The sequence below is a fragment of the Thamnophis sirtalis genome, unplaced genomic scaffold, assembly GCF_051295495.1.
Source record: "Thamnophis sirtalis isolate CommonGarterSnake01/CBP01778 unplaced genomic scaffold, rThaSir2_p1.2 scaffold_3, whole genome shotgun sequence".
NCBI lineage: Eukaryota > Metazoa > Chordata > Lepidosauria > Squamata > Natricidae > Thamnophis > Thamnophis sirtalis.
The window spans coordinates 23,745,689-23,764,777 of NW_028261383.1; the positions used below are offsets into that span (position 1 = coordinate 23,745,689).

Below are 19,089 nucleotides of genomic sequence, written 5' to 3' on the forward strand. Positions count from 1 at the left end.
TTTGGATGTGGGATTTTACTTAGAGAATTGGCAGAAATTGTGGTCTCAAAATTATAAAATGACTATGTCAACAGCATATAAAGAAAATGGGGATAAGATGTTTTACAGGTGGCACCTATCCCCGATGAGAATAGCAAGAATGTTCAAGAATAAATCGGAAAAGTGTTGGAGTCATCAGATACCGGGTTCATATTACCATATGTGGTGGACGTGCATAGAAGCCAAAAGATATTGGGCTAAAATCCACACTTGGTTGGAAAAAATGATACAAAAACATATAGACTTTAACCAGAGATATTTTTATTGGGAATCATACTGGAAACATACAATAGAGAATTGAAATATTTAATTGTAAATGTATTAACAGCAGCTAGAATTGTATTTGCTTAAAATTGGAAAAATGAATAAATACCAACGCAGGAGAAACTTATTCACAAAATAATGGAATGTGCTGAAATGAGTAAATTGACATTAGAAATGAGAGAACAGGAAGATAAACAATTTTATGAGATACGGGATCTTTTTAAAAAGTGGTTAGATAAAAAAACATGGAAATGAAAGATGTTAGAGAATGTTATAAATACAAGAATAATAGAATGATACAGAATATAACATAAAGATATATTATTATGGGATAGTTTTAAAATCATGTAATGAATTGTTATAATATAAATGAATCCAATACCTAGAATATCTCATTTAAAATGAAGGAATAATAGTGATAGTCAAATAAATGAGGTACAATGATAATAATGTATACAAATATATTTGATTTGATAATATGTGATTTCATATAAATTGTAAGTGATGGCTATGGAAAAATGCACAAAAACCTTGTAACCAATGGACACACTGTATGTAATGGAAGATGGCTTTATGTTGTATGTTTTGTTTGTCTATGTTGGCCTAAAAATAAAAACTTTCTTTTAAAAAAGAGAGGGAGATAGAGTGATAGAAACAAGAAAATGGAGAATATTATTGTAGATCTTCTATATAACAAAAAAAGTAATAACAAGAGAAAATGTGGGCAAATTGAATAATGAGACTATAAATTAAGATAATGATGCATTATTGTTAGAAATATATAAGCGCATTGAATGCTAGGATTATGTTTAACTTAGTTTTATTTGTATTAGAATGTATGACAGGTGCCACACTGTTCATGCATTGATTTGATATTTTGTTTTTAAAAAGTTGAAACTTAAAAAAAAAGAGAGAGAGAATAAGAAAGAGAGAGGAAGAAAGAGAGAGAGGAGAGAGAATAAAAGAGAGAAAAGAGAGACATACACATATAGAGGGAGGGAGAGAGAGAGAGAGAGAGTTGTTGATTGTAAATTCCTTGGGGAGGAGAATTGCTGCAAAACTGACTTTCCTGAAGTGGACCACTAGACTCCTGAGCAACTGAAAAATGATCTAGTACAAAGAAAAGGCAACAGAAAGAGCAACATGCAAACAAAAGTAAATAAAACACCCCCGGGAACAAAACAAATTAAAAGTTTAATTTTTGTGCATTGTTCAAAGGACTTTGAATTGGCCATGACCATCTAGTCACATGACCACCTAGTCACGCCCACCCAGCTGGTCTGGCCCTCTCAACAGTCTGAGGGACCATAAATTGGTCCCATTTAAAAAGTTTCAGGGCCCCTGGGTTAAGGTCATGTCCTGTCCTTAATCCCATCACCTGGAGGTGAAGGTATTTACTTTGTGAATAGGCTGGTCCAGGATTTCATGCAGGCTGGGGTCGCGCACATAGATTATGGGTGTGGGCACGCCCAAGCACGCCCTACTGCTTTTGGCACACAATCCAAAAAATGTTAGCCAGCACTGATATATGTCCTTCCTTCCCTCCCCAACATGAGGTTCAGAGATCTTTAAAGGTAAGGAGGAGGAGCGTATGAAGTCAGGTAGGGTGGGAGTCAGGGGTAACGGGGGAGTGAATGGCCAAGGGGACTCAAGGTTTAGGATACAGAGCACAAGGGTGTCTTGGAGGGTGGTGTGTGTGTGTATAGATGCCTACGGCAAGCAAGCCTGGCTCTGCGCTAGGCCTCCAAGACTTTTCCCCAGCTCTGAGTAGACAGTGTTCTACCTAGCGACTCGCACATTTGATTAATGGCTGCATCAGGGAGAGCAGGAGAATTTGGGTAATTAAGGAAAGCAATTTCACTTAACAGCCATTGGAACATGCAACCGTAATTCAAGGCCCATAATAGTTATATCTTGAGGACTACTTTTATGCGGGCTGTGGAACTCAGGGGCTGAAAATCGGGTGAAACCAAGGTAGAAGACTGAAACTCCACATGTGGAAATTCCATAAACAACAGACAAAAGCTCTACCCAAAATTCCTTTTTGAGGAATTCCATTAATTCCGGAAAAGGAAATATACAGAAGGTTCTGTTGATAACCAGAAACTAGTAGTTACCATTTTCCAATTTACTTTTCACTGCAGTTACAAATTGAACCCTGAGAAATGTTTGAGCAAAATGAATCAGGCCAAAATTCAAACAATCACTTTCTCACCTACACTTTCAATGGGAGATATCAAATGAAATTCAAGTATTCTCTAAACTCATCTACCTTTCTTCATATGGATTACCTTGTGTGCAATAAGGGATGATTTATGCTTGAAGTAATGTCCGCAGACTGGACATTTGAAAGATTTCTCCACGGTATGAGTCCTCTGGTGTTGTACCAGGCTGGAATTCTTAATGAAACTTTTCCTACAGATCGGACATTCAAAGGGTTTCTCTCCTGTGTGAGTCCTCTGGTGTATCACCAGATAAGAATTATCACTAAAACTTTTCCCACAAACAGGACATTCAAAAGGTTTCTCTCCTGTGTGAGTCCTCTTGTGTCTCACCAGATTAGAATTATCACTAAAGCTTTTCCCACAGAGAGAACATTCGAAGGGTTTCACTCCTGTGTGAGTCCTCTGGTGTGTCATCAGGCTGGAACTCTGAATAAAACATTTCCCACAATCAGGACATTCAAAGGGTTTCTCTCCTGTGTGAGTCCTCTGGTGTGTCACCAGGCTGAAACTCCAGCTAAAACATTTCCCACAATCTGGACATTCAAAGGGTTTCTCTCCTGTGTGAATCCTCTGGTGTCTCACCAACATGGAATTCTGACTGAAACCTTTCCCACAATAAGGACATTCAAAGGGTTTCTCTCCTGTGTGAGTCCTCTGGTGTGTCACCAGACTGGAACTCTGACTAAAACCTTTCCCACAATCAGGACATTCAAAGGGTTTCTCTCCTGTGTGAGTCCTCTGGTGGGTCACCAGGTTGGAATTATCACTAAAACTTTTTCCACAAAGAGGACATTCAAAGGGTTTCTCTCCTGTGTGAGTCATCTGATGTCTTATCAGGCTGCAATTCTGACTGAAACGTTTCCCACAATAAGAACATTCAAAGGGTTTCTCTCCTGTGTGAGTCCTCTGGTGTTTCACCAGCTGGGAATTCTGACTGAAACCTTTCCCACAATCAGGACAAGCAAAGGGTTTGTCTCCTGTGTGAGTCCGCTTGTGTTTCACCTGGCTGGAATTATCACTAAACCTTTTTCCACAAATAGGACATTCAAAGGGTTTCTCTCCTGTGTGAGTCCTCTGGTGTGTCACCAGAGTGGAACTCTGACTAAAACATTTCCCACAATCAGGACATACAAAAGGTTTCTCTCTCGTGTGAGTCATCTGGTGTGTCACCAGACTGGAATTATAACTAAAGCTTTTCCCACAGATAGGACATTCAAAGGGTTTCTCTCCTGTGTGAGTCCTCTCATGTGTCACAAGGATGCAACTCCGACTAAAACATTTCCCACAATCAGGACATTCAAAGGGTTTCTCTCCTGTGTGAGTCCTCTGGTGTGTCACCAGGATGCCTCTCTGACTAAAACATTTCCCACAGTCAGGACATTCAAAGGGTTTCTCTCCTGTGTGAGTCCTCTGGTGTCTCACCAGCTGGGAATTCTGACTGTAACGTTTCCCACATTCAGGACATTCAAAGGGTTTCTCACCTGTGTGCGTGGCCTTATGTCTCAAGAGGTGCGAATTTATAATGAAACTTTCCCCACAAACTCTACACTTACAAGGTTTCTCCATGGAGTGAATCCCCTGATGTGTTACCAGGCGGGAATTACAATTGAAGCTTCTCCCACAGTCTGGACATTGAATGGGTTTTCCTCCTTTATGATTCCTCTGGTGTTTCACAAATTGGAATCATAACTGAAAGTTTTCCAACAATCGGGACATTCAAAGCATTTCTCTCCTATGGGAGTCTTCTGGTGTATCACCAGAATTGTGACATTCCCATAATTAAGGACATTCAAAGGGTTTTTCTTCTGTGTGAGTTCTCTTGCGTCTCTTGAGATGGAAATTTCTAATGACGTTTTTCCCCACAATCTAGATACTCATAGAGTTTCTCCCTGGAGTCAATCTACTGATGCATCACCAGACCGAAATTGTGACTAATATTTTTTCCACAATCAGGACATTCAAACAGTTTGTCTTTTGTGAGAGTCCTCAGGTGCTTCACCAGGAAGTAATTTACTGAAACGTTTCCCACAGAAAGAATGTTCAAATGATTTTATTCCTTTGTGTGCATCCTTTAGTGTCTCAAGACCTGGGAATTTCTAATGAAACTTTCACACAATTTGCACAGTATATGTTTTCTCCCTCCTGTGAGTTATCTGATGTAGCACCATATTGCCATGCTCACTAAAGCATTTATCGCATTGGGAGCACTTTTGTGGCTTCCCTCTTTTGTGGAGGTGCTTCCATGAACAACAAGGGAGCTTTTGTGACCGTAGTTTTTGCCACATTCAGGTAATTTGTGTGGTTTTCTGTCTCCGCTTGTGCATTATCAGCTGTGATTTGCAATCTGTGCTTTTCCAACAATAAGCAAATTTATGAAGCTTTTGCACCACTGATATTCTTGAAGAGGTAAATAATATGGACAATGCCTTATTTAAGGGTGCTTTCATTCAAGCCATCTTCTTCCTCTCAGGGAGAGCCCTGCATTCCTGTCTCTTCTATGTGGCTTTACTATTGAACTTTTCCTTCGAACAGACTTCCAGATATTTCCTTCTTTTGCTGAATTATAAATAATCTTACTTCCCCTCTCATTTAATTTATCCTTGAGTTCTGCATAATTTGCTTATTCTTTCTTAATTTTCTCTCTTTTTTCAAACAGCTGTTGCAGGAGGAACCAATTTGTAAGGTTTTCTGCAGGAAATGGAAAATATTTTGATTTTTGGCTTGATATTCTTCCCTTTTCAACACTGATTGTTCTTTACAGTTGTCCAGAGTGGTCTTATTGCCATCCTGCTCATCTGTAAGATGCAAAAAAAGTGTAACTTTAATTGTTTATAAAATGGTTAGAGATGAGGTGAAAAAAGAAGAAAAGTATAAACCACTTTTGCTCATGAAAGTCCTCAGCTACAAATAAGGGCAGAAAATACTGTCTACAACCCCTCTGGTGACATCCTTGCTTAAGTAGTCCTCACTTAACCTACCACAATTGGAATTGATATTTGCGTCACTAAGCAGCTCAATCATTAAGCATCATGTCACATGACAATGCCAACTTACATCTGTTGTTCCTCTGTAGTTGTTAAGCTAATTACTGTGGGTTGTTAAAGGCAATTTCATATGTCCGTGACTTGCAATTTCCTGCCAGTATATCCACTGATGTTGCTAGTTAGAAGCTAGCTGGGAAGGTCACAAATGGGGATCATGAGTGTGGGATGCTGCAGGCACCATATATGTGCAACTATTGGCAGAAGCCAAGTTGGTGCAACTCCCTTTCTTGCACCTTCAAAACCACAGTCACTGCTGACATGTGGTCACGGAACAAGACCTGGGATTAACACAAATTTTGTGAACCAGGTGCACGTCTGCTTCTACTGTGCCATAGTAACTTTGAAGGCTCAGGGAAGAAGTGGTAAGTGGGGACTCCCTGTGCAACCAAAGATGGATTAAGCACAATTGAACCAGGCTAATACATGGATGGGACAGGAAATGCCATACTTATTGGAAAGACATGGAAATAAAAAAACTTGTAAATTTTATTCTTCTGTCATTTTCAATATGTGTGGATTACAAACTATATTAAGAGGGCAACCTCAAGATATAATGGGAGACTTTAACTGCCCTGATATAAACTGGGAGACAAAGTCTACAGCAAGTAGGAGATTGAATAGATTCCTAAACAACTTAGCTGACAACTTTGTCATCCAAAAAGTAGAGGAGGGAACTAGAGGGAAAACTATACTCAACCTAATTCTTACTAACAGAGAAGCGATAGAAGGAGTTGAAGTTTTTGGAACCTTGGTCGTGTGACCCCGTATAATGCAAACACAAGCAACAGAATATAATCCAACAAGTGTCTTAAATTTTAGAAGAGCTGATTTAAAGAAATTCATAGCGTAAGCAAAATTTCATGGATAAAAACCCTAAAGGAGAAAACAATGCAAGGACTGTGGGAAATACTGGAAAATCTATATATATGAAAGCAAAATACCACTCATGCATTATCACAAAATCTCCAGATTTTTGCCTACAAACCTCAAATTTTCCACGTCTGTTCCTCTTGGCTTCTAGGTGCTCACTAAGAAAATCTTTTTCGAAATGACCTTCAGAGCATTAGCATTTCCTATATTATTATTAACATGCCATCATGCTAACTAGTTCTACTCCCTCCCCTAATCAGAAAAGAAATCTCTTCCAAATGCAAAACACAAGCAGAGGAGAGGAGATTCAGTTTCCGTTTTACTTTCACAGCAGGAAGCAGTTGTACTAAAGAACAGTTGAGCTAACCAATAGCCAGGCTCCTTCCTGTCTCCTTGCTCACACAGCAAATACTGTTTCACTTTCAAACTAGCTCTCTGATGCTAAGGAGTTCTACTCCCCCTCCCCACCTGAAAAGAAATCAATTCCAAGCTCTGATGCTAAAAAGTTCTACTCCCTCTCCCCATCTCAAAAGAGGAGTTTCACTTTCACAGCAGCATGCAGCTCTACTACAGAACAGTTGAGGTAAGCCACATCCAGGCTCCTTCCTGTCTCCTTCTTTCTCACACAGCAAATACTGTTTGAGTTTCCAAACACCCCTCAACTCTCTCACACAGTGACAGGACGCTAGCCAGATGGATACTAATGGATGCTGGTAGGCAGAGGCAGATTCCCCCTCCCTTATTTTACTCCCCTGTTCAGACGAATCTGTTCCTTCTAGTGTAACACCAGTTATAGGGAAAAGAGGCAAAAATGCAGAAAAAGATTTACAGATGCAATTAGGAAACACAAGCAAGGGAAGCTGCACACAATTATCGCCAAACTCATCCCCAAGTCAGTAGAAAGGCTGTAAAAAAGTAGACATCTAATAACCCCTATGCTAATCAGTCACAAATGAGATCAATGCCTTGGACTAATAAGTATTTCTCTAGTTTTAAATTTGAACCTGAGAAATAAACAATAAACTACACAATTCTCAGTATTGTTTATCTTCCACCCTTCAGCACGATCCAAGAAACACCCAGTGATAAGATATAGTGAGATGAAGTCAACGCTGAAGCCCAGTGCTCCCCTCCACCATTTAAACCTTCCCGTGACTCCACCCACTGCCCATGCATGCTCACAACGGTCCTAGCCAAGCCACAAGCTATGTTGGTTTGCTGCCTTGCGCATGCAGTCATGCTGTGTTTTGGAATGGCAGGTAGAGGGTCCCGGGATGTGCTACAGTGGTGCACTTTTCTCCCCTTCAGCCATACTTCCAAGGACTTCCAAGTGGTGATAGGAAGCCATCTGGAAGGCACCGAGGTCGTTTCAATGCCCTCATGACTAGAGAAGTGGCTGTTCTCATTGTTGCCCAGGATTTTGAGAAAAGAGATATCGTTCTCCACAGCAGAGAAAACTGGTTGTTAAGAATCAGTGAGCTGTACGGTGCCTATGAAGCTCTCCAGTAGCTTCTGATGTTCTGCCATGGAGAAGACGGCTATTACATCAATATACCTCAGTGTGAACCAAACATCAAAGTTCCCCTCAAGAAGACCATGTTTGCTGCTGCCTTTTACAGCTACAGGATAATGGAGGTTGATGGTAAAGAATGCTACCTATTGCTGTTCCATTTCTGTGGCGAAGCACGAGTACCCAACTTAGTAGTATGATCATATAAGCCTAGTCCAACATAATATTACTGAAAAGGGAAAACAAGATATCCAAGAACAATCCAACATGTTTGCATAAAGTTTTCTCTGAGAAACTGAATGAAAAAAAGGATCAGTATAAAAAATGGAAAGAGGACACATAACTAAGGCAGAATAGTAGCATATATCCCGAATCTGCAAAGATCATGGTGAGAATGAACTAAAACTTGCAACAAATATCAAAAATCATTTTAAAACATGTATAAAACAAGAAAAAAGTCAGGGAAACAGTCAGTGTACTAATGGGACGTGATGGCAAGGAAGTGATGGGCAGTAGAGACACAGCAGAGCTACTTAATTCATTATTTGCATCTATCTTCAGGTAAAAATAAAAAATAGCTAAACCTACCAAAAGTGAACTGTAAAAGGCAGACTAGGAATACAAATTAAAACAGGGAAGAAAATGGTAAGAGAACACCTTTCCATTCTAGATTAGTTCTAATCATCTCATCAGGAACAGAATGATTACATCCCAGAGTTCTAAAGGAGCCAGCAGACGTGATCTAAGAACCATTCAACCATATATTTCAAAGATCTTCACGCACAAAGGAACTACCAGTGGATTGGAAAAGACCGGATATAGTTCCCATCTTCAAAAAGGGGGAGAAGAATGAATCCATAAAACTAGAGGCCAATTAGCCTGACATCACTACCTGGCAAGATATCTGGAATATCTTTTTTCTATTTTTTCTCACTTTTTTCTTTCCCTTTTCTTCTTTCCTTATAGTCAACATTAATTGGACGAGCTACGAAAAGAAAAAGAGAGAATAAAATCAGGAAGATGAGCAAAAAGACAACACCAGCGGATTCTGCATCAACGACTCCTGCCTGCTCCCCAGCAGGAGAACAAAGATCAATACAGGCGAAGATACAACAGGAAAAAGATATGCTACATCATTAGAGGCAATTATGCAAGCAATACAAAAATTACAAACAGGCATCGATGAAAACTAGATACGCTTTAATGAGATCTGAAAATATGGAAAAGAGGATGGAGACAATGGATCAGCAAAGTGGGAACATAGAACAAAAGATAGGTCAGACAGAGGGAAAGATTGAAATTATACAAAATTGGATACTGAAACAAGAAGACAGAATGCAAAAAATTGTTGAAAGAGAGAAATAAAGAGAGAAGAGGGATGAAGAACTCGACAGTAGATTGAGCAAAATGGAAACAGAAAGCAATGCAATAATAGGATGGGAGATGGAGCGCTCTGAATATTTTTTAAGATTTCAAAATATAACAGAGAAAAAGGGAGAGAATCTGCACAAATAATATCTGAAATCCTGATAGATGTGTTAGAGATACCCCAAGAGAAAATGATGGATGGCATAGATGAGACATTTTGGGTAAATACAAGATATGCAATGAGAAATGCTTTTCCAAAGGAAGTCCATGTAAGATTTACTAAAAAAAGCATTGAAATTACAAATATTGCAGAAAACAAGAGACAGAAAATTGGAATACAAAGGCAAGGAGATTGTGGTCTTAAAGCAAATTCCAAGAAGAGTGAGAGAGTAGAGAATAAAATATCAATTCCTGACTACAATTTTACTTAACTATACATGGCTGATACCGGAAGGTTTAATATTTCTATGAAAAGGACAAAAGTACAGAATTGATACAATTGAAAAAGCAGAAGCCTTCTATACAGAACATTTCAGAGGAAAGGCCGAGAAGACTGGAAAAGAAGAACTAATGGTGCAACAGTTAGATACACCCATGACTGAAACTGAGAAAGAATGTTGATCCTTACCTGAATGTTTCTTTTCTGTGGTAGAGGCGGGAGGGGCTACAACAGGGTTTGTTACAGCCTGATTGGTCCAGGGACTGAGGGATTTTTCTTAAGTATCCTCCTTTCCCTCTCAGCTCCCAGTTTCATGAGGTCGAATGGAAAAACTGACAGCATTATGTAAGGAAAATAACACCACACATACCAAGAAAAACACCGACCACCCCAACCCCCTATGATCAAATCAAGGGTAGGAAAGTAGCTCCTCCCACCTCTACCACAGAAAAGAAACATTTAGGTAAGGACCAACGTTCTTTTTCCTGTGGTTTCGGCGGGAGGTGCTACAACAGGGACATACCTAAGCTTAGTCCCAGGGCGGGTCATTGACTCTGGGGGAGGGGGGTCATCACCTGTTGGAGCACCTGATGGCCGAAGGCTGTGTCCGCCGAAGCGAAACGATCAAGGTGATAGTGTCGAATAAAGGGGGAAGGAGAGGCACAGGTGGCCATCCTACAAATATCCTCCAGCAGAGCCCTGGTAGCCCAGGTGGCCGTAGTAGCCGCGCTCCTGGTGGACTGTGGAGGAACCTGGTGAACAACCTGATAGGCCTCCATGATGGCCTGCCACACCCACTTACCTATGGTGGCGGAAGACACCCTAGCCCCTAGCGACCTAGGTTGGAAGGACAAGAACAGGGCCTCCGACCGACTGATAGGAGATGTACGCCTGAGATAAATGTGTAGGGCACGGCGGACATCTAGGCGGTGCCAGCGAACCTCACTCTCGTGGGAAGGAGAGGGGCAGAAGTTGGGAAGAATGACCTCCTGTGACCTATGGAATAGGGAGTTGACCTTTGGCAGGAAGATCGGATCTAGTCAGGAGAACCCTGTCTTGGTGGAAATGGCACAAATCCTCCTTGGACGACAAAGCACCCAATTCGGAAATGTGTCTAGCCGAAGTGACTGCGACAAGGAAAATCACCTTCAGGGTCAGGAACTTAAGGTGCACAGTCCTCAAAGGCTCGAAGGGGGCACTTGTAAGGACTCTAAGAATCAGGGAGAGATCCTACGTGGGGAACCTGTGTACCGGGGGAGGGCACAGCTTTGCTGCCCCCTTGAGGAAACGTTTCACCAACAGTGACTGGGTTAATGACCAATGACCCTCCCCTGCTAAGACCGAAGATAGGGCAGCTGTCTGTCTCCGTAAGGTGTTATGGGAGAGGCTGCGGTCTAGACCGTGTTGTAGGAATTCAAGGACCTGGGCGACCGAGACAGAAGCCGGGGAATATTTGGAACCTCCCACAATTTGTGGTGGGTTGGCCAAATCAGAATGTGTAAGTATGCCTCTGTTAAGTCTATTAATGCCATGAAGTCTCCCCATCTGATCCCCAATAATATGGATTTGAGAGAGGAGATCTTGAAGCACCGGTAGACCAGGAATGAATTTAGACACGTCAAGTCCAGGATCGCTCTCCATCCCCCGGAGCTCTTTGGGACGACAAAGAGGTTTGAGTAAACGCCTTGCCCACACTCCTTCGGAGGAACCGGCTCAACCGCCTGAATGTCCAGCAGGTGCTGGATTGCTAGGAGCATTAGGCGGCACCTTTCTGGGTCCCTGGAGAAGGGGAAAGTCCTGAAGAGTGTCGGGGGAGGGGTGAGGAACTCCAGACGGAGACCCTCCCTGACTGTCGAATTGACCCAGGCATCTGATGTTATCTGATCCCACTGGTCCGTGAAGGATGCCAGGCAGCCGCCTATGGGTAGACTCGGGTTGGAGTCATTTCCCCCTGTGGAAGGGACGGACTACCCCTCCAGAAAACGGCCATTTGGGTTGACCTTGAAACCTATTCCTATCTTGGTAGAACGGCCGCTTACTCTGTCTATCATACCTGTAGGGGGTGTACCGCTGCTCGTGGTAATCCTGGTCAGGAGGCCTGACAGATGAAGGCCTATGGTATGAAGACAGACGATTTTTCGGCTTCTTAGAATTTGAAGGTAGGACCTTCTTTTTATCCTTGTTCTCCACAAGAATGGGATCAAGAAAAGTTCCAAAAAGGTTAAGGCCGGAGAAGGGGGCCGCCGCCAGGTTCCATTTGGATTTGTTGTCCATTTGCCAATTACAGAGCCACAGAAGTCTCCTCACAGTCACAGAGGTGGATAGAGCTCTGGACGCAAATTTAATGGAATCCATGGTGGCGTCCACCAAGAACTGGGTAGCTGAAATGATCTTAGTGAGGTCTTGGTAAAGACGCTCATCTTGGATCGGGATGCAGTCCTGTAGCTGCCGGAGCCACATGACCGTTGTGCAGTTGAAATAGGATGCTGCTGCGGCCGCCTTAATGGCCCAGGCAGAAGCGTTGAAGTTCTTACGAAGGGTAAGCTCTGCATGCTTGTCCTCTGGCTTCAGCTTGTCGGCCACGTCACCCGAGACTACAGTGGATGTGTTAGCCAAAAGGGTGACTGGGGCATCTACCATGGGAAGTTGCAGGACCTGGGAAAAGGCCTGCTCCATATTGTAATAACGTTTATCATTGCTTCTGGGATTGGGCAAGGAAGAAGGCCTCGCCCACTGGTTCTGTACCACTTCCAGGAAAAGGGGAGGAGCTGGACCCTCCTCTTTATCTGTATTGGGATTTATAAACATGGCCAAGTTGGGATCCATGTGCTGGGAGACTGGTGGAGCCCCCGTGCCAATCTGAGTAGTCTTTTTGGCCTTGTGTAACATAGGCTTGAAAGCGGGGGGAGGAAAAAGCCCCGGAAATGCTGGGGCCTCCGGGGGGGACAGAATCCTCATCCTCTGAAAACCCCAAGTCTGGGTGTGTGACCTCCCCCAATATGGAACTCTCACTGACCACTGAGGGGGAAGGAGGCCTAGGATTATCGTGCCCTCTGGAAGAAGAGAGGGACCTCCGCCTGGAAACCGCTGGTGGTCTAAACACCCCTTGGGAAGAACTGTCCCTCTGGGCTAGGCCCAAGGAAATACACCTAGATATAGCTGCAGAGATGAGTCTCCTGATGCTATCTGGCAACTGGTCAAAATCCTCTAAATCCTCCTCGGAAGGGCCTCATGATGGAAGCCCTCGGGGGGCAAGTTGGGCTGTCAGTAGGTAGTCCTGGGATCCCCCTTCTCCCAGATCCTCCACTCTTTCCCTATAGGCTCTAGGTGAGATGGGGGGGGGGGAGAAGGTGAGGCCACCTCCCTGTGGGGCCTTGCAGGAGAGACAAAGGAAGGGCTGAGGCCCCTAGGAGGCGAACCAAATGTTTGAGAACGGGGCCCCAATCGGAGATCTAGATCTGCTGGGGGATTCAGGCCTAGTCGCCTGCACCAGTCTTTCTACCCTAGCCACCTATTTTTCCAGGGCTTTTTGTCTTCTGGATTCATCCCTAGCAGCAGCTCTGGAAGCGTGCTGTCGGCTGTAGGCCTGTAGGCCGCTGCCCTGAGTCTAAGCCTGCCCTGACCCTCCTCTGCTAGATCTCCTTGGGCCTGTAGATCTGAAACTGTGGAGGCCATGCCTCACTCACGTATCTGAGGACGGCTGTGGGTGCCTGCCGGCTTCGATCTCTGGCTTCGCTGCAGTCGCTTTGTGAAGCCTGGCACACTTCGTCTCCTGCGGGCTTCCAATTAACTTTTGATTCAGCCGCTGCTGGAAAACGCGGCAACCACGATGTTGCATGAAAAATGGCTGCCGTGCCTCGTGGGTGAAGAATCGGGTGATCGCAACTTTGAAGTGGCTCTGAGGGATTAGCCTCGCAACGAGCCGAGTCTGAGAGACTCTGGTGCCCAGCTTATCTGTAGAACTTCTGTTTTGAGGGCTGCGCTGTGCCAGCCGGTGAATCCGATCAGCGCGCCCTCTGATGACTAAGCAAGCCGTTGCAGGTTTTTTTTTTTTTTTAAAAGACCCTGTTGCAGGTCTTTGAAGTTGCGGCGAAGCCCCGGTGGCCGCAGCACTGAAATCTGATCAGAATCGGCTAGAGCTTTTTAAAGTTGATCACTAGAGGCCGCGTTTGAGCTGCCGCACTGAATTTAGCGAAATGGCATCCGCTGCGCTCAAAAGGAGCAGGCAGCTCTCAGGTTGCTGCGGAGCCCGGAGGCAAAGCCCCCTGCTCTCTTTTGTGAGACTGGAACGTCTCTCTGATGGCAAGTTGTTTAGAATTAATTTAGAATATCCAATAATCAAATCTTTATCACAGTTAATATAATACCTCACTGGAGCCACAGCTAGTGCTTGGACCAAAGACTGAGGGAAACTGGGGAAAGGAGGACACTTAAGAAAAATCCCTCATTCTCTGAACCAATCAGGTTGTAACAAACCCTATTGTAGCCCCACCGAAACCAAAGGAAAAGTTGGAAGGCACCGTAGGTGGGATTGATATTGAAGAAGGTGCCATAGGGGGTGTAGATATTAGAGAACGACGGGAACCAAGATCAACTAGCCATAAATCCTATATATAAAGCATAATTATGGAAGGAAAAAAAATGCTCACAATTAATATAGATGGACTTAATTCGGCAATCAAAAGAAGGAAAATATTTCACAAATTAGAAAAGTTAAAATCAGACATAATTTGCTTACAAGAAGTACATATTCAACAAATATATGGTCACGTGTTAGTTCAACCAAAACTTGGAAAAAAATTTAACTCTTTGGCGGACTGCAAGAAAAGAGGAGTGATCTTTTATATTAAAGACAAAATTCCAGCGAAACAAATTTATACAGATGAAGACGGAAGAATCTGGATGGTGGAAATTATGGAAAATAATAGGAAAATACTTTTAATTGTAATTTACGCACCTAATGAAAAACAAGATGAATTCTATAAAAAACTCCACAAGAAAATTTGTGACCTAGACTATGTTAACATCTGTATGATGGGAGATTTCAATGGCATTACAAATCAGAACATGGATTATAAAACACATAAAACAATAAAACCAAATAGAAAAACACTCCCTAAGTCCTTCTTCAGGATGATGGATGAAATAAACTTAAAAGATGTTTGGAGAGAAAGAAATCCTATAAAAAAAATATACTTTCTATTCAAACAGACACTTATCACTCTCTAGATTAGACGTGACCTGGGCCTCAATGGAATTATTTGGTGATGTACAAGAAGTGGAAATTGAATTAAGTACTTGGGCGGACCATAAACCGATTATAATCAAATGGAGAGGTCAAAGAACAAGATCTAGATGGACATTAAACAATACGATATTGAAAGAGAAAGACTGTACAGAAAATGGAAAAAGAATCGGCTTTCTTCTTCAAAGAAAATAAAAAAGAAGATACATCCATGCAGAATCTTTGGAACACAATGAAGGCCTTTTCTAGAGGCCTGATAATAGACTACACAAGAATGAGAAACTTAAAGGAAAGACAAACATGTAAAGATTTAGAAAAAAACTATATGACACTGGAAAAAGAGCTACAGAAATCTCCACAAAAGAAGGCTATTAAAATAAAAATAGATATAATTCAACACAAAATGGCTTTATTGGAAAAGGAGGAATTGGCATAAAAAATTAGAGGCACTAAACAGAATTACTTTGAAAATGCAAATAAGCCAGGCAGATGGTTGGCATATAAACTGAGAAAGGAGAGAGAGGTAAAGAAAATACAACAACTAAAAGATGAACAAGGACAAATGCACTATGGAAATGCTGAAAAGAAGAAAATCATACAATAGTTTGTAGTTTTGTAGTTTTATTAGAATTTGTAGGCCGCCCTTTTCCCTGAGGGGACTCAGGGCGGCTCACATAAAACTGGGAAGGGGGGAATACAAACATCAAGATAGAAACATATAATAAAATAGTAGGCAACATACATTCATCATTCGGGAGGGGTAACTATCCTTATCCCCAGGCCTGACGGGCGAGCCAGTTCTTCAAGGCTATGCGGAAGGCCTGGACGGTGGAGAGGGTACGAATCTCCACGGGGAGCTCGTTCCAAAGGGCCGGGGCTACTGCTGAGAAGGCCCTCCTCCTTGTAGTTGCCAGCCGACACTGGCTGGCCGATGGAATACGGAGGAGGCCTAGTCTATGGGATCTTATTGGTCGCAGGGATGTAATTGGCAGAAGGCGGTCTCTCAAGTATCCAGATCCACTGCCATGTAGGGCTTTATGGGTGATTAATAGCACCTTGAAGCTATTTTTATGCCAAGTTGTATGAACAAGGGAATATAGAAGAGGGCGGAGTCAAGCAATACTTACAGGATGCCAATCTTCCCCGGATATCAAACAAAACTAGAATTATACTAGAAGGTAAAATAACAATGATGGAGCTACAACAACAAATGGAACAAATAAACTTTGGTAAGAATTTTATTCAAGCTATACAAATGGTATATCACAAGCAAACAGCTAAGATAAATGATAAATGGAGAATTGACAGACCCTATTGAAATAAAGAGAGGTACGAGACAAGGCTGCCCGTTATCACCATTACTTTTGGTCTTAACGCTAGAAGTCTTAAATAGAAGGATAAGAGAAGAGGAAGAAATAAAGGGAATGACTATTAAACAAGAAGAATATAAATTGCAAGCGTTTGTAGATCATTTAGTTTTCATTCTCGAGGAGCCACTTGAATCTGCACCTAAATTGTTAGAAAGAATTGAGGAGTATGGAAAAGTAGCAGGCTTGAAAATAAATAAAGATAAAACAAAGATCTTGACAAAGCAAAAAGAATAATTGATGGAAATCTTGGAGATGCAAGTTACGAACAAGGTCAAATATTTGGGGATTTCTTTAACAGCTAGATGTAGTACTCTCAAAGAGGATAACTATTTTAGATTGAAGCAACAAATCGCAACGGACTTGATGAAATGGGAAAATTTACAATTATCAATGATTGGGAGAATCTCAACAATTAAAATGAACATTTTACCTAGAATCTTATACTTGTTCCAGACAATCCCAATTAGGTTGGGGAAAGACTGTTTTGAAGATCTAAATAAAATGGTGTTGAAATTTATATGGCAGGGGGGAAAAGCAAGAATAAAACTTAAAGGGTTGCAAGACGCTAAAGCAAGAGGAGGGTTGGGTTTACCTGACTGGGAGCTACATTACCAGGCAACAAGTTTGCTGTGGATTAAGGAATGAATAATGTTAAGAAATGTTAGGCTTTTGAATTTAGAGGGTCACGACTTGCTGCTGGGATGGCATGCATTCTTATGGTATAAGGGAACCAAAGCACATGGTTACTTTAGAAGACATTATATAAGGGAGGCGTTGTTATTAAACTAGGAGAAGATTAAGAAATTACATTATTTTAAAATTCCAGTCTGGATATCAACCATTGAAGCCTTTTCATATTCAATAATACACAAAAAGGAACAAACAGTTAGATATGCTGAACTATTAAATACAGAGGGTGAACTTAAATCCATTCAAGATTTGAAACAGGAAGGAATCGAAATTAATTGGTATTCATATGTGGAAATACATTCTAGATACAATGAACATTGAAAAATGGAAGGTTTTTATGATAAAATGACTGAATTAGATAAAATCTTAACAGGTACTGATGAAAAAGTAATTAAAAAACTTTATGGCTACCTATTAGAGGTGAAGCTACAGGAAGAACAAGTTAAAGAAACTACGTTAGCTTGGGGAAAAATTTTTGGGCATGGGATTGACCTAGAGAAATAGCAAAAACTGTGGTCTCAAAACTATAAAATGACAATGTCAACTGCATATAAAGAGAATTTGTATAAGATGTTTTACAGGTGGCACTTCTCCCCAACAAGAATAGCAAGAATGTCAAAGAACAAATCCAAAAAATGCTGGAAATGTCATCAGATGCCAGGCTCATACTACCACATGTGGTGGACTTGTACTGAAGCTAAAAGATATTGGACTAAAATTCACATGTGGTTGGAGAAAATGATACATAAACACATAGACTTAAAACCAGAACTTTTTTTATTGGGAATCATACCAGAAACATACAACAAAAACTTGAAATATTTGATTGTAAATGTTTTAACAGCTGCTAGAATTGTCTTTGCAAAAAAAATGGGAAAATGAGAAGATACCAACATAGGAAACTATTCGGAAAATAATAGAATGTGCTGAAATGAGTAAACTTACATTTGAAATTAGAGAATAGGAGGATGAGCAATTTTATAAGATTTGGGATTTGTTTTACCAATGGTTAGATTAAAAAAAACCTGGAAATGAAATTGTTTATTTATGTATTACCAAAAAGTTATAGTCATTGTTATGAAAGTTTTTTGCTATGAAATAGTGTTTGATCATATGATATATAAAGGACAGTAATGTATTAAGGCAGGACAAGGAACTGGATGGAAACTAATCAAGGAGAGAAGCAACTTCGAACTAAGGAGAAACTTCCTGACACTAAGAACAGTGAACCAGTGGAAGGTTTTCCCTTCAGAGGTTGTGGGGGCTCCATCACTGGTGGCTTTTAATCCGAGGCAGGACAGCCATTTGTCTGAAGTGATGTTGGGTCTCCTGCTTGATCAGGGCGTCGGAATAGAAGCCCTGCAAGGTCCCTCCCAGCTCTGTCACAAACCCTCCAGTGATGGGAGCCCCCACAACCTCTGGAGGGAAGCCATTCCCAAAGAATCCACCTTCACTTGGAAGAGACTTTTCCAATCTTCCCACCAGGAGGAAAACTGCAGCCACCAGTTTTACAGCGTGCAGCCCCAGTGGGCTTAAATTCGGGGAGGGAAGGAACCTGCAGCAGCAGCAGCTGAGATGCTTCAGCCCAGTTGCTTCTCCGCTTCCAGGACTCTCCTCCCACCCGCCCTCAACTCACCTTCCAGCTGCTGCTTCGACCATGGGAAGAGGAGAAGAGCCGCTCTTGCACACCATCTTCCTCCCATGAGTGATCCGGAAGAGGAAGTTCAGCTGCCCCAAAGGTGTTTTTTTCAAAAGGCAACTGGACTTTCTTTCTTCTACTCTTCCCATCGCTTTCCAACCTTTCTAGCAATACAGTACTCGATGGTTTTAACTCCTTTAGGCTCAACCACAGGTATTATCCGCTTTCTGGGCACAGATGTTGCCTGTTTGAGCACCATCTCCAGATTGGAGGCAGAAAAACATCCTTCTCCAGTTTCCACCTAAGGCGTTTGCAACAAGTTTCCATTGATTAAATGCTATCAAGTCATTTTTGACCGACTTTGCAGCTGAGCCTAGTGAAATAGT

General features: G+C 41.9%; 2 protein-coding genes across 2 annotated transcripts in view; both read right to left on the reverse strand.

Moving 5' to 3' along the window:
• LOC148047614 (uncharacterized) overlaps positions 1–18,772 on the reverse strand; it is a 36,675-nt gene extending 17,903 nt beyond the window's left edge. The window contains exon 1 of the mRNA XM_087708420.1: positions 18,701–18,772. The gene's annotated coding sequence lies outside the window, so the exon portion shown is untranslated. The remainder of the gene's footprint in view (positions 1–18,700) is intronic.
• LOC148047615 (uncharacterized) lies at positions 182–18,762 on the reverse strand. Its single transcript, XM_087708418.1, has 2 exons — positions 18,701–18,762; positions 182–5,323 (listed from the first exon to the last, which is right to left on the reverse strand). Exon 2 carries the CDS (start codon positions 4,092–4,094, stop codon positions 2,568–2,570), a length of 1,527 nt encoding a protein of 508 aa, XP_087564544.1. The 5' UTR covers positions 4,095–5,323; positions 18,701–18,762; the 3' UTR covers positions 182–2,567.
• Positions 18,773–19,089: the final 317 nt, after the last annotated feature.

Bases quoted from the DNA above. Each gene is read 5' to 3' on its own strand.
- LOC148047615 (XM_087708418.1), bottom strand. From the start codon at position 4,094: ATGGAGAAACCTTGTAAGTGTAGAGTTTGTGGGGAAAGTTTCATTATA.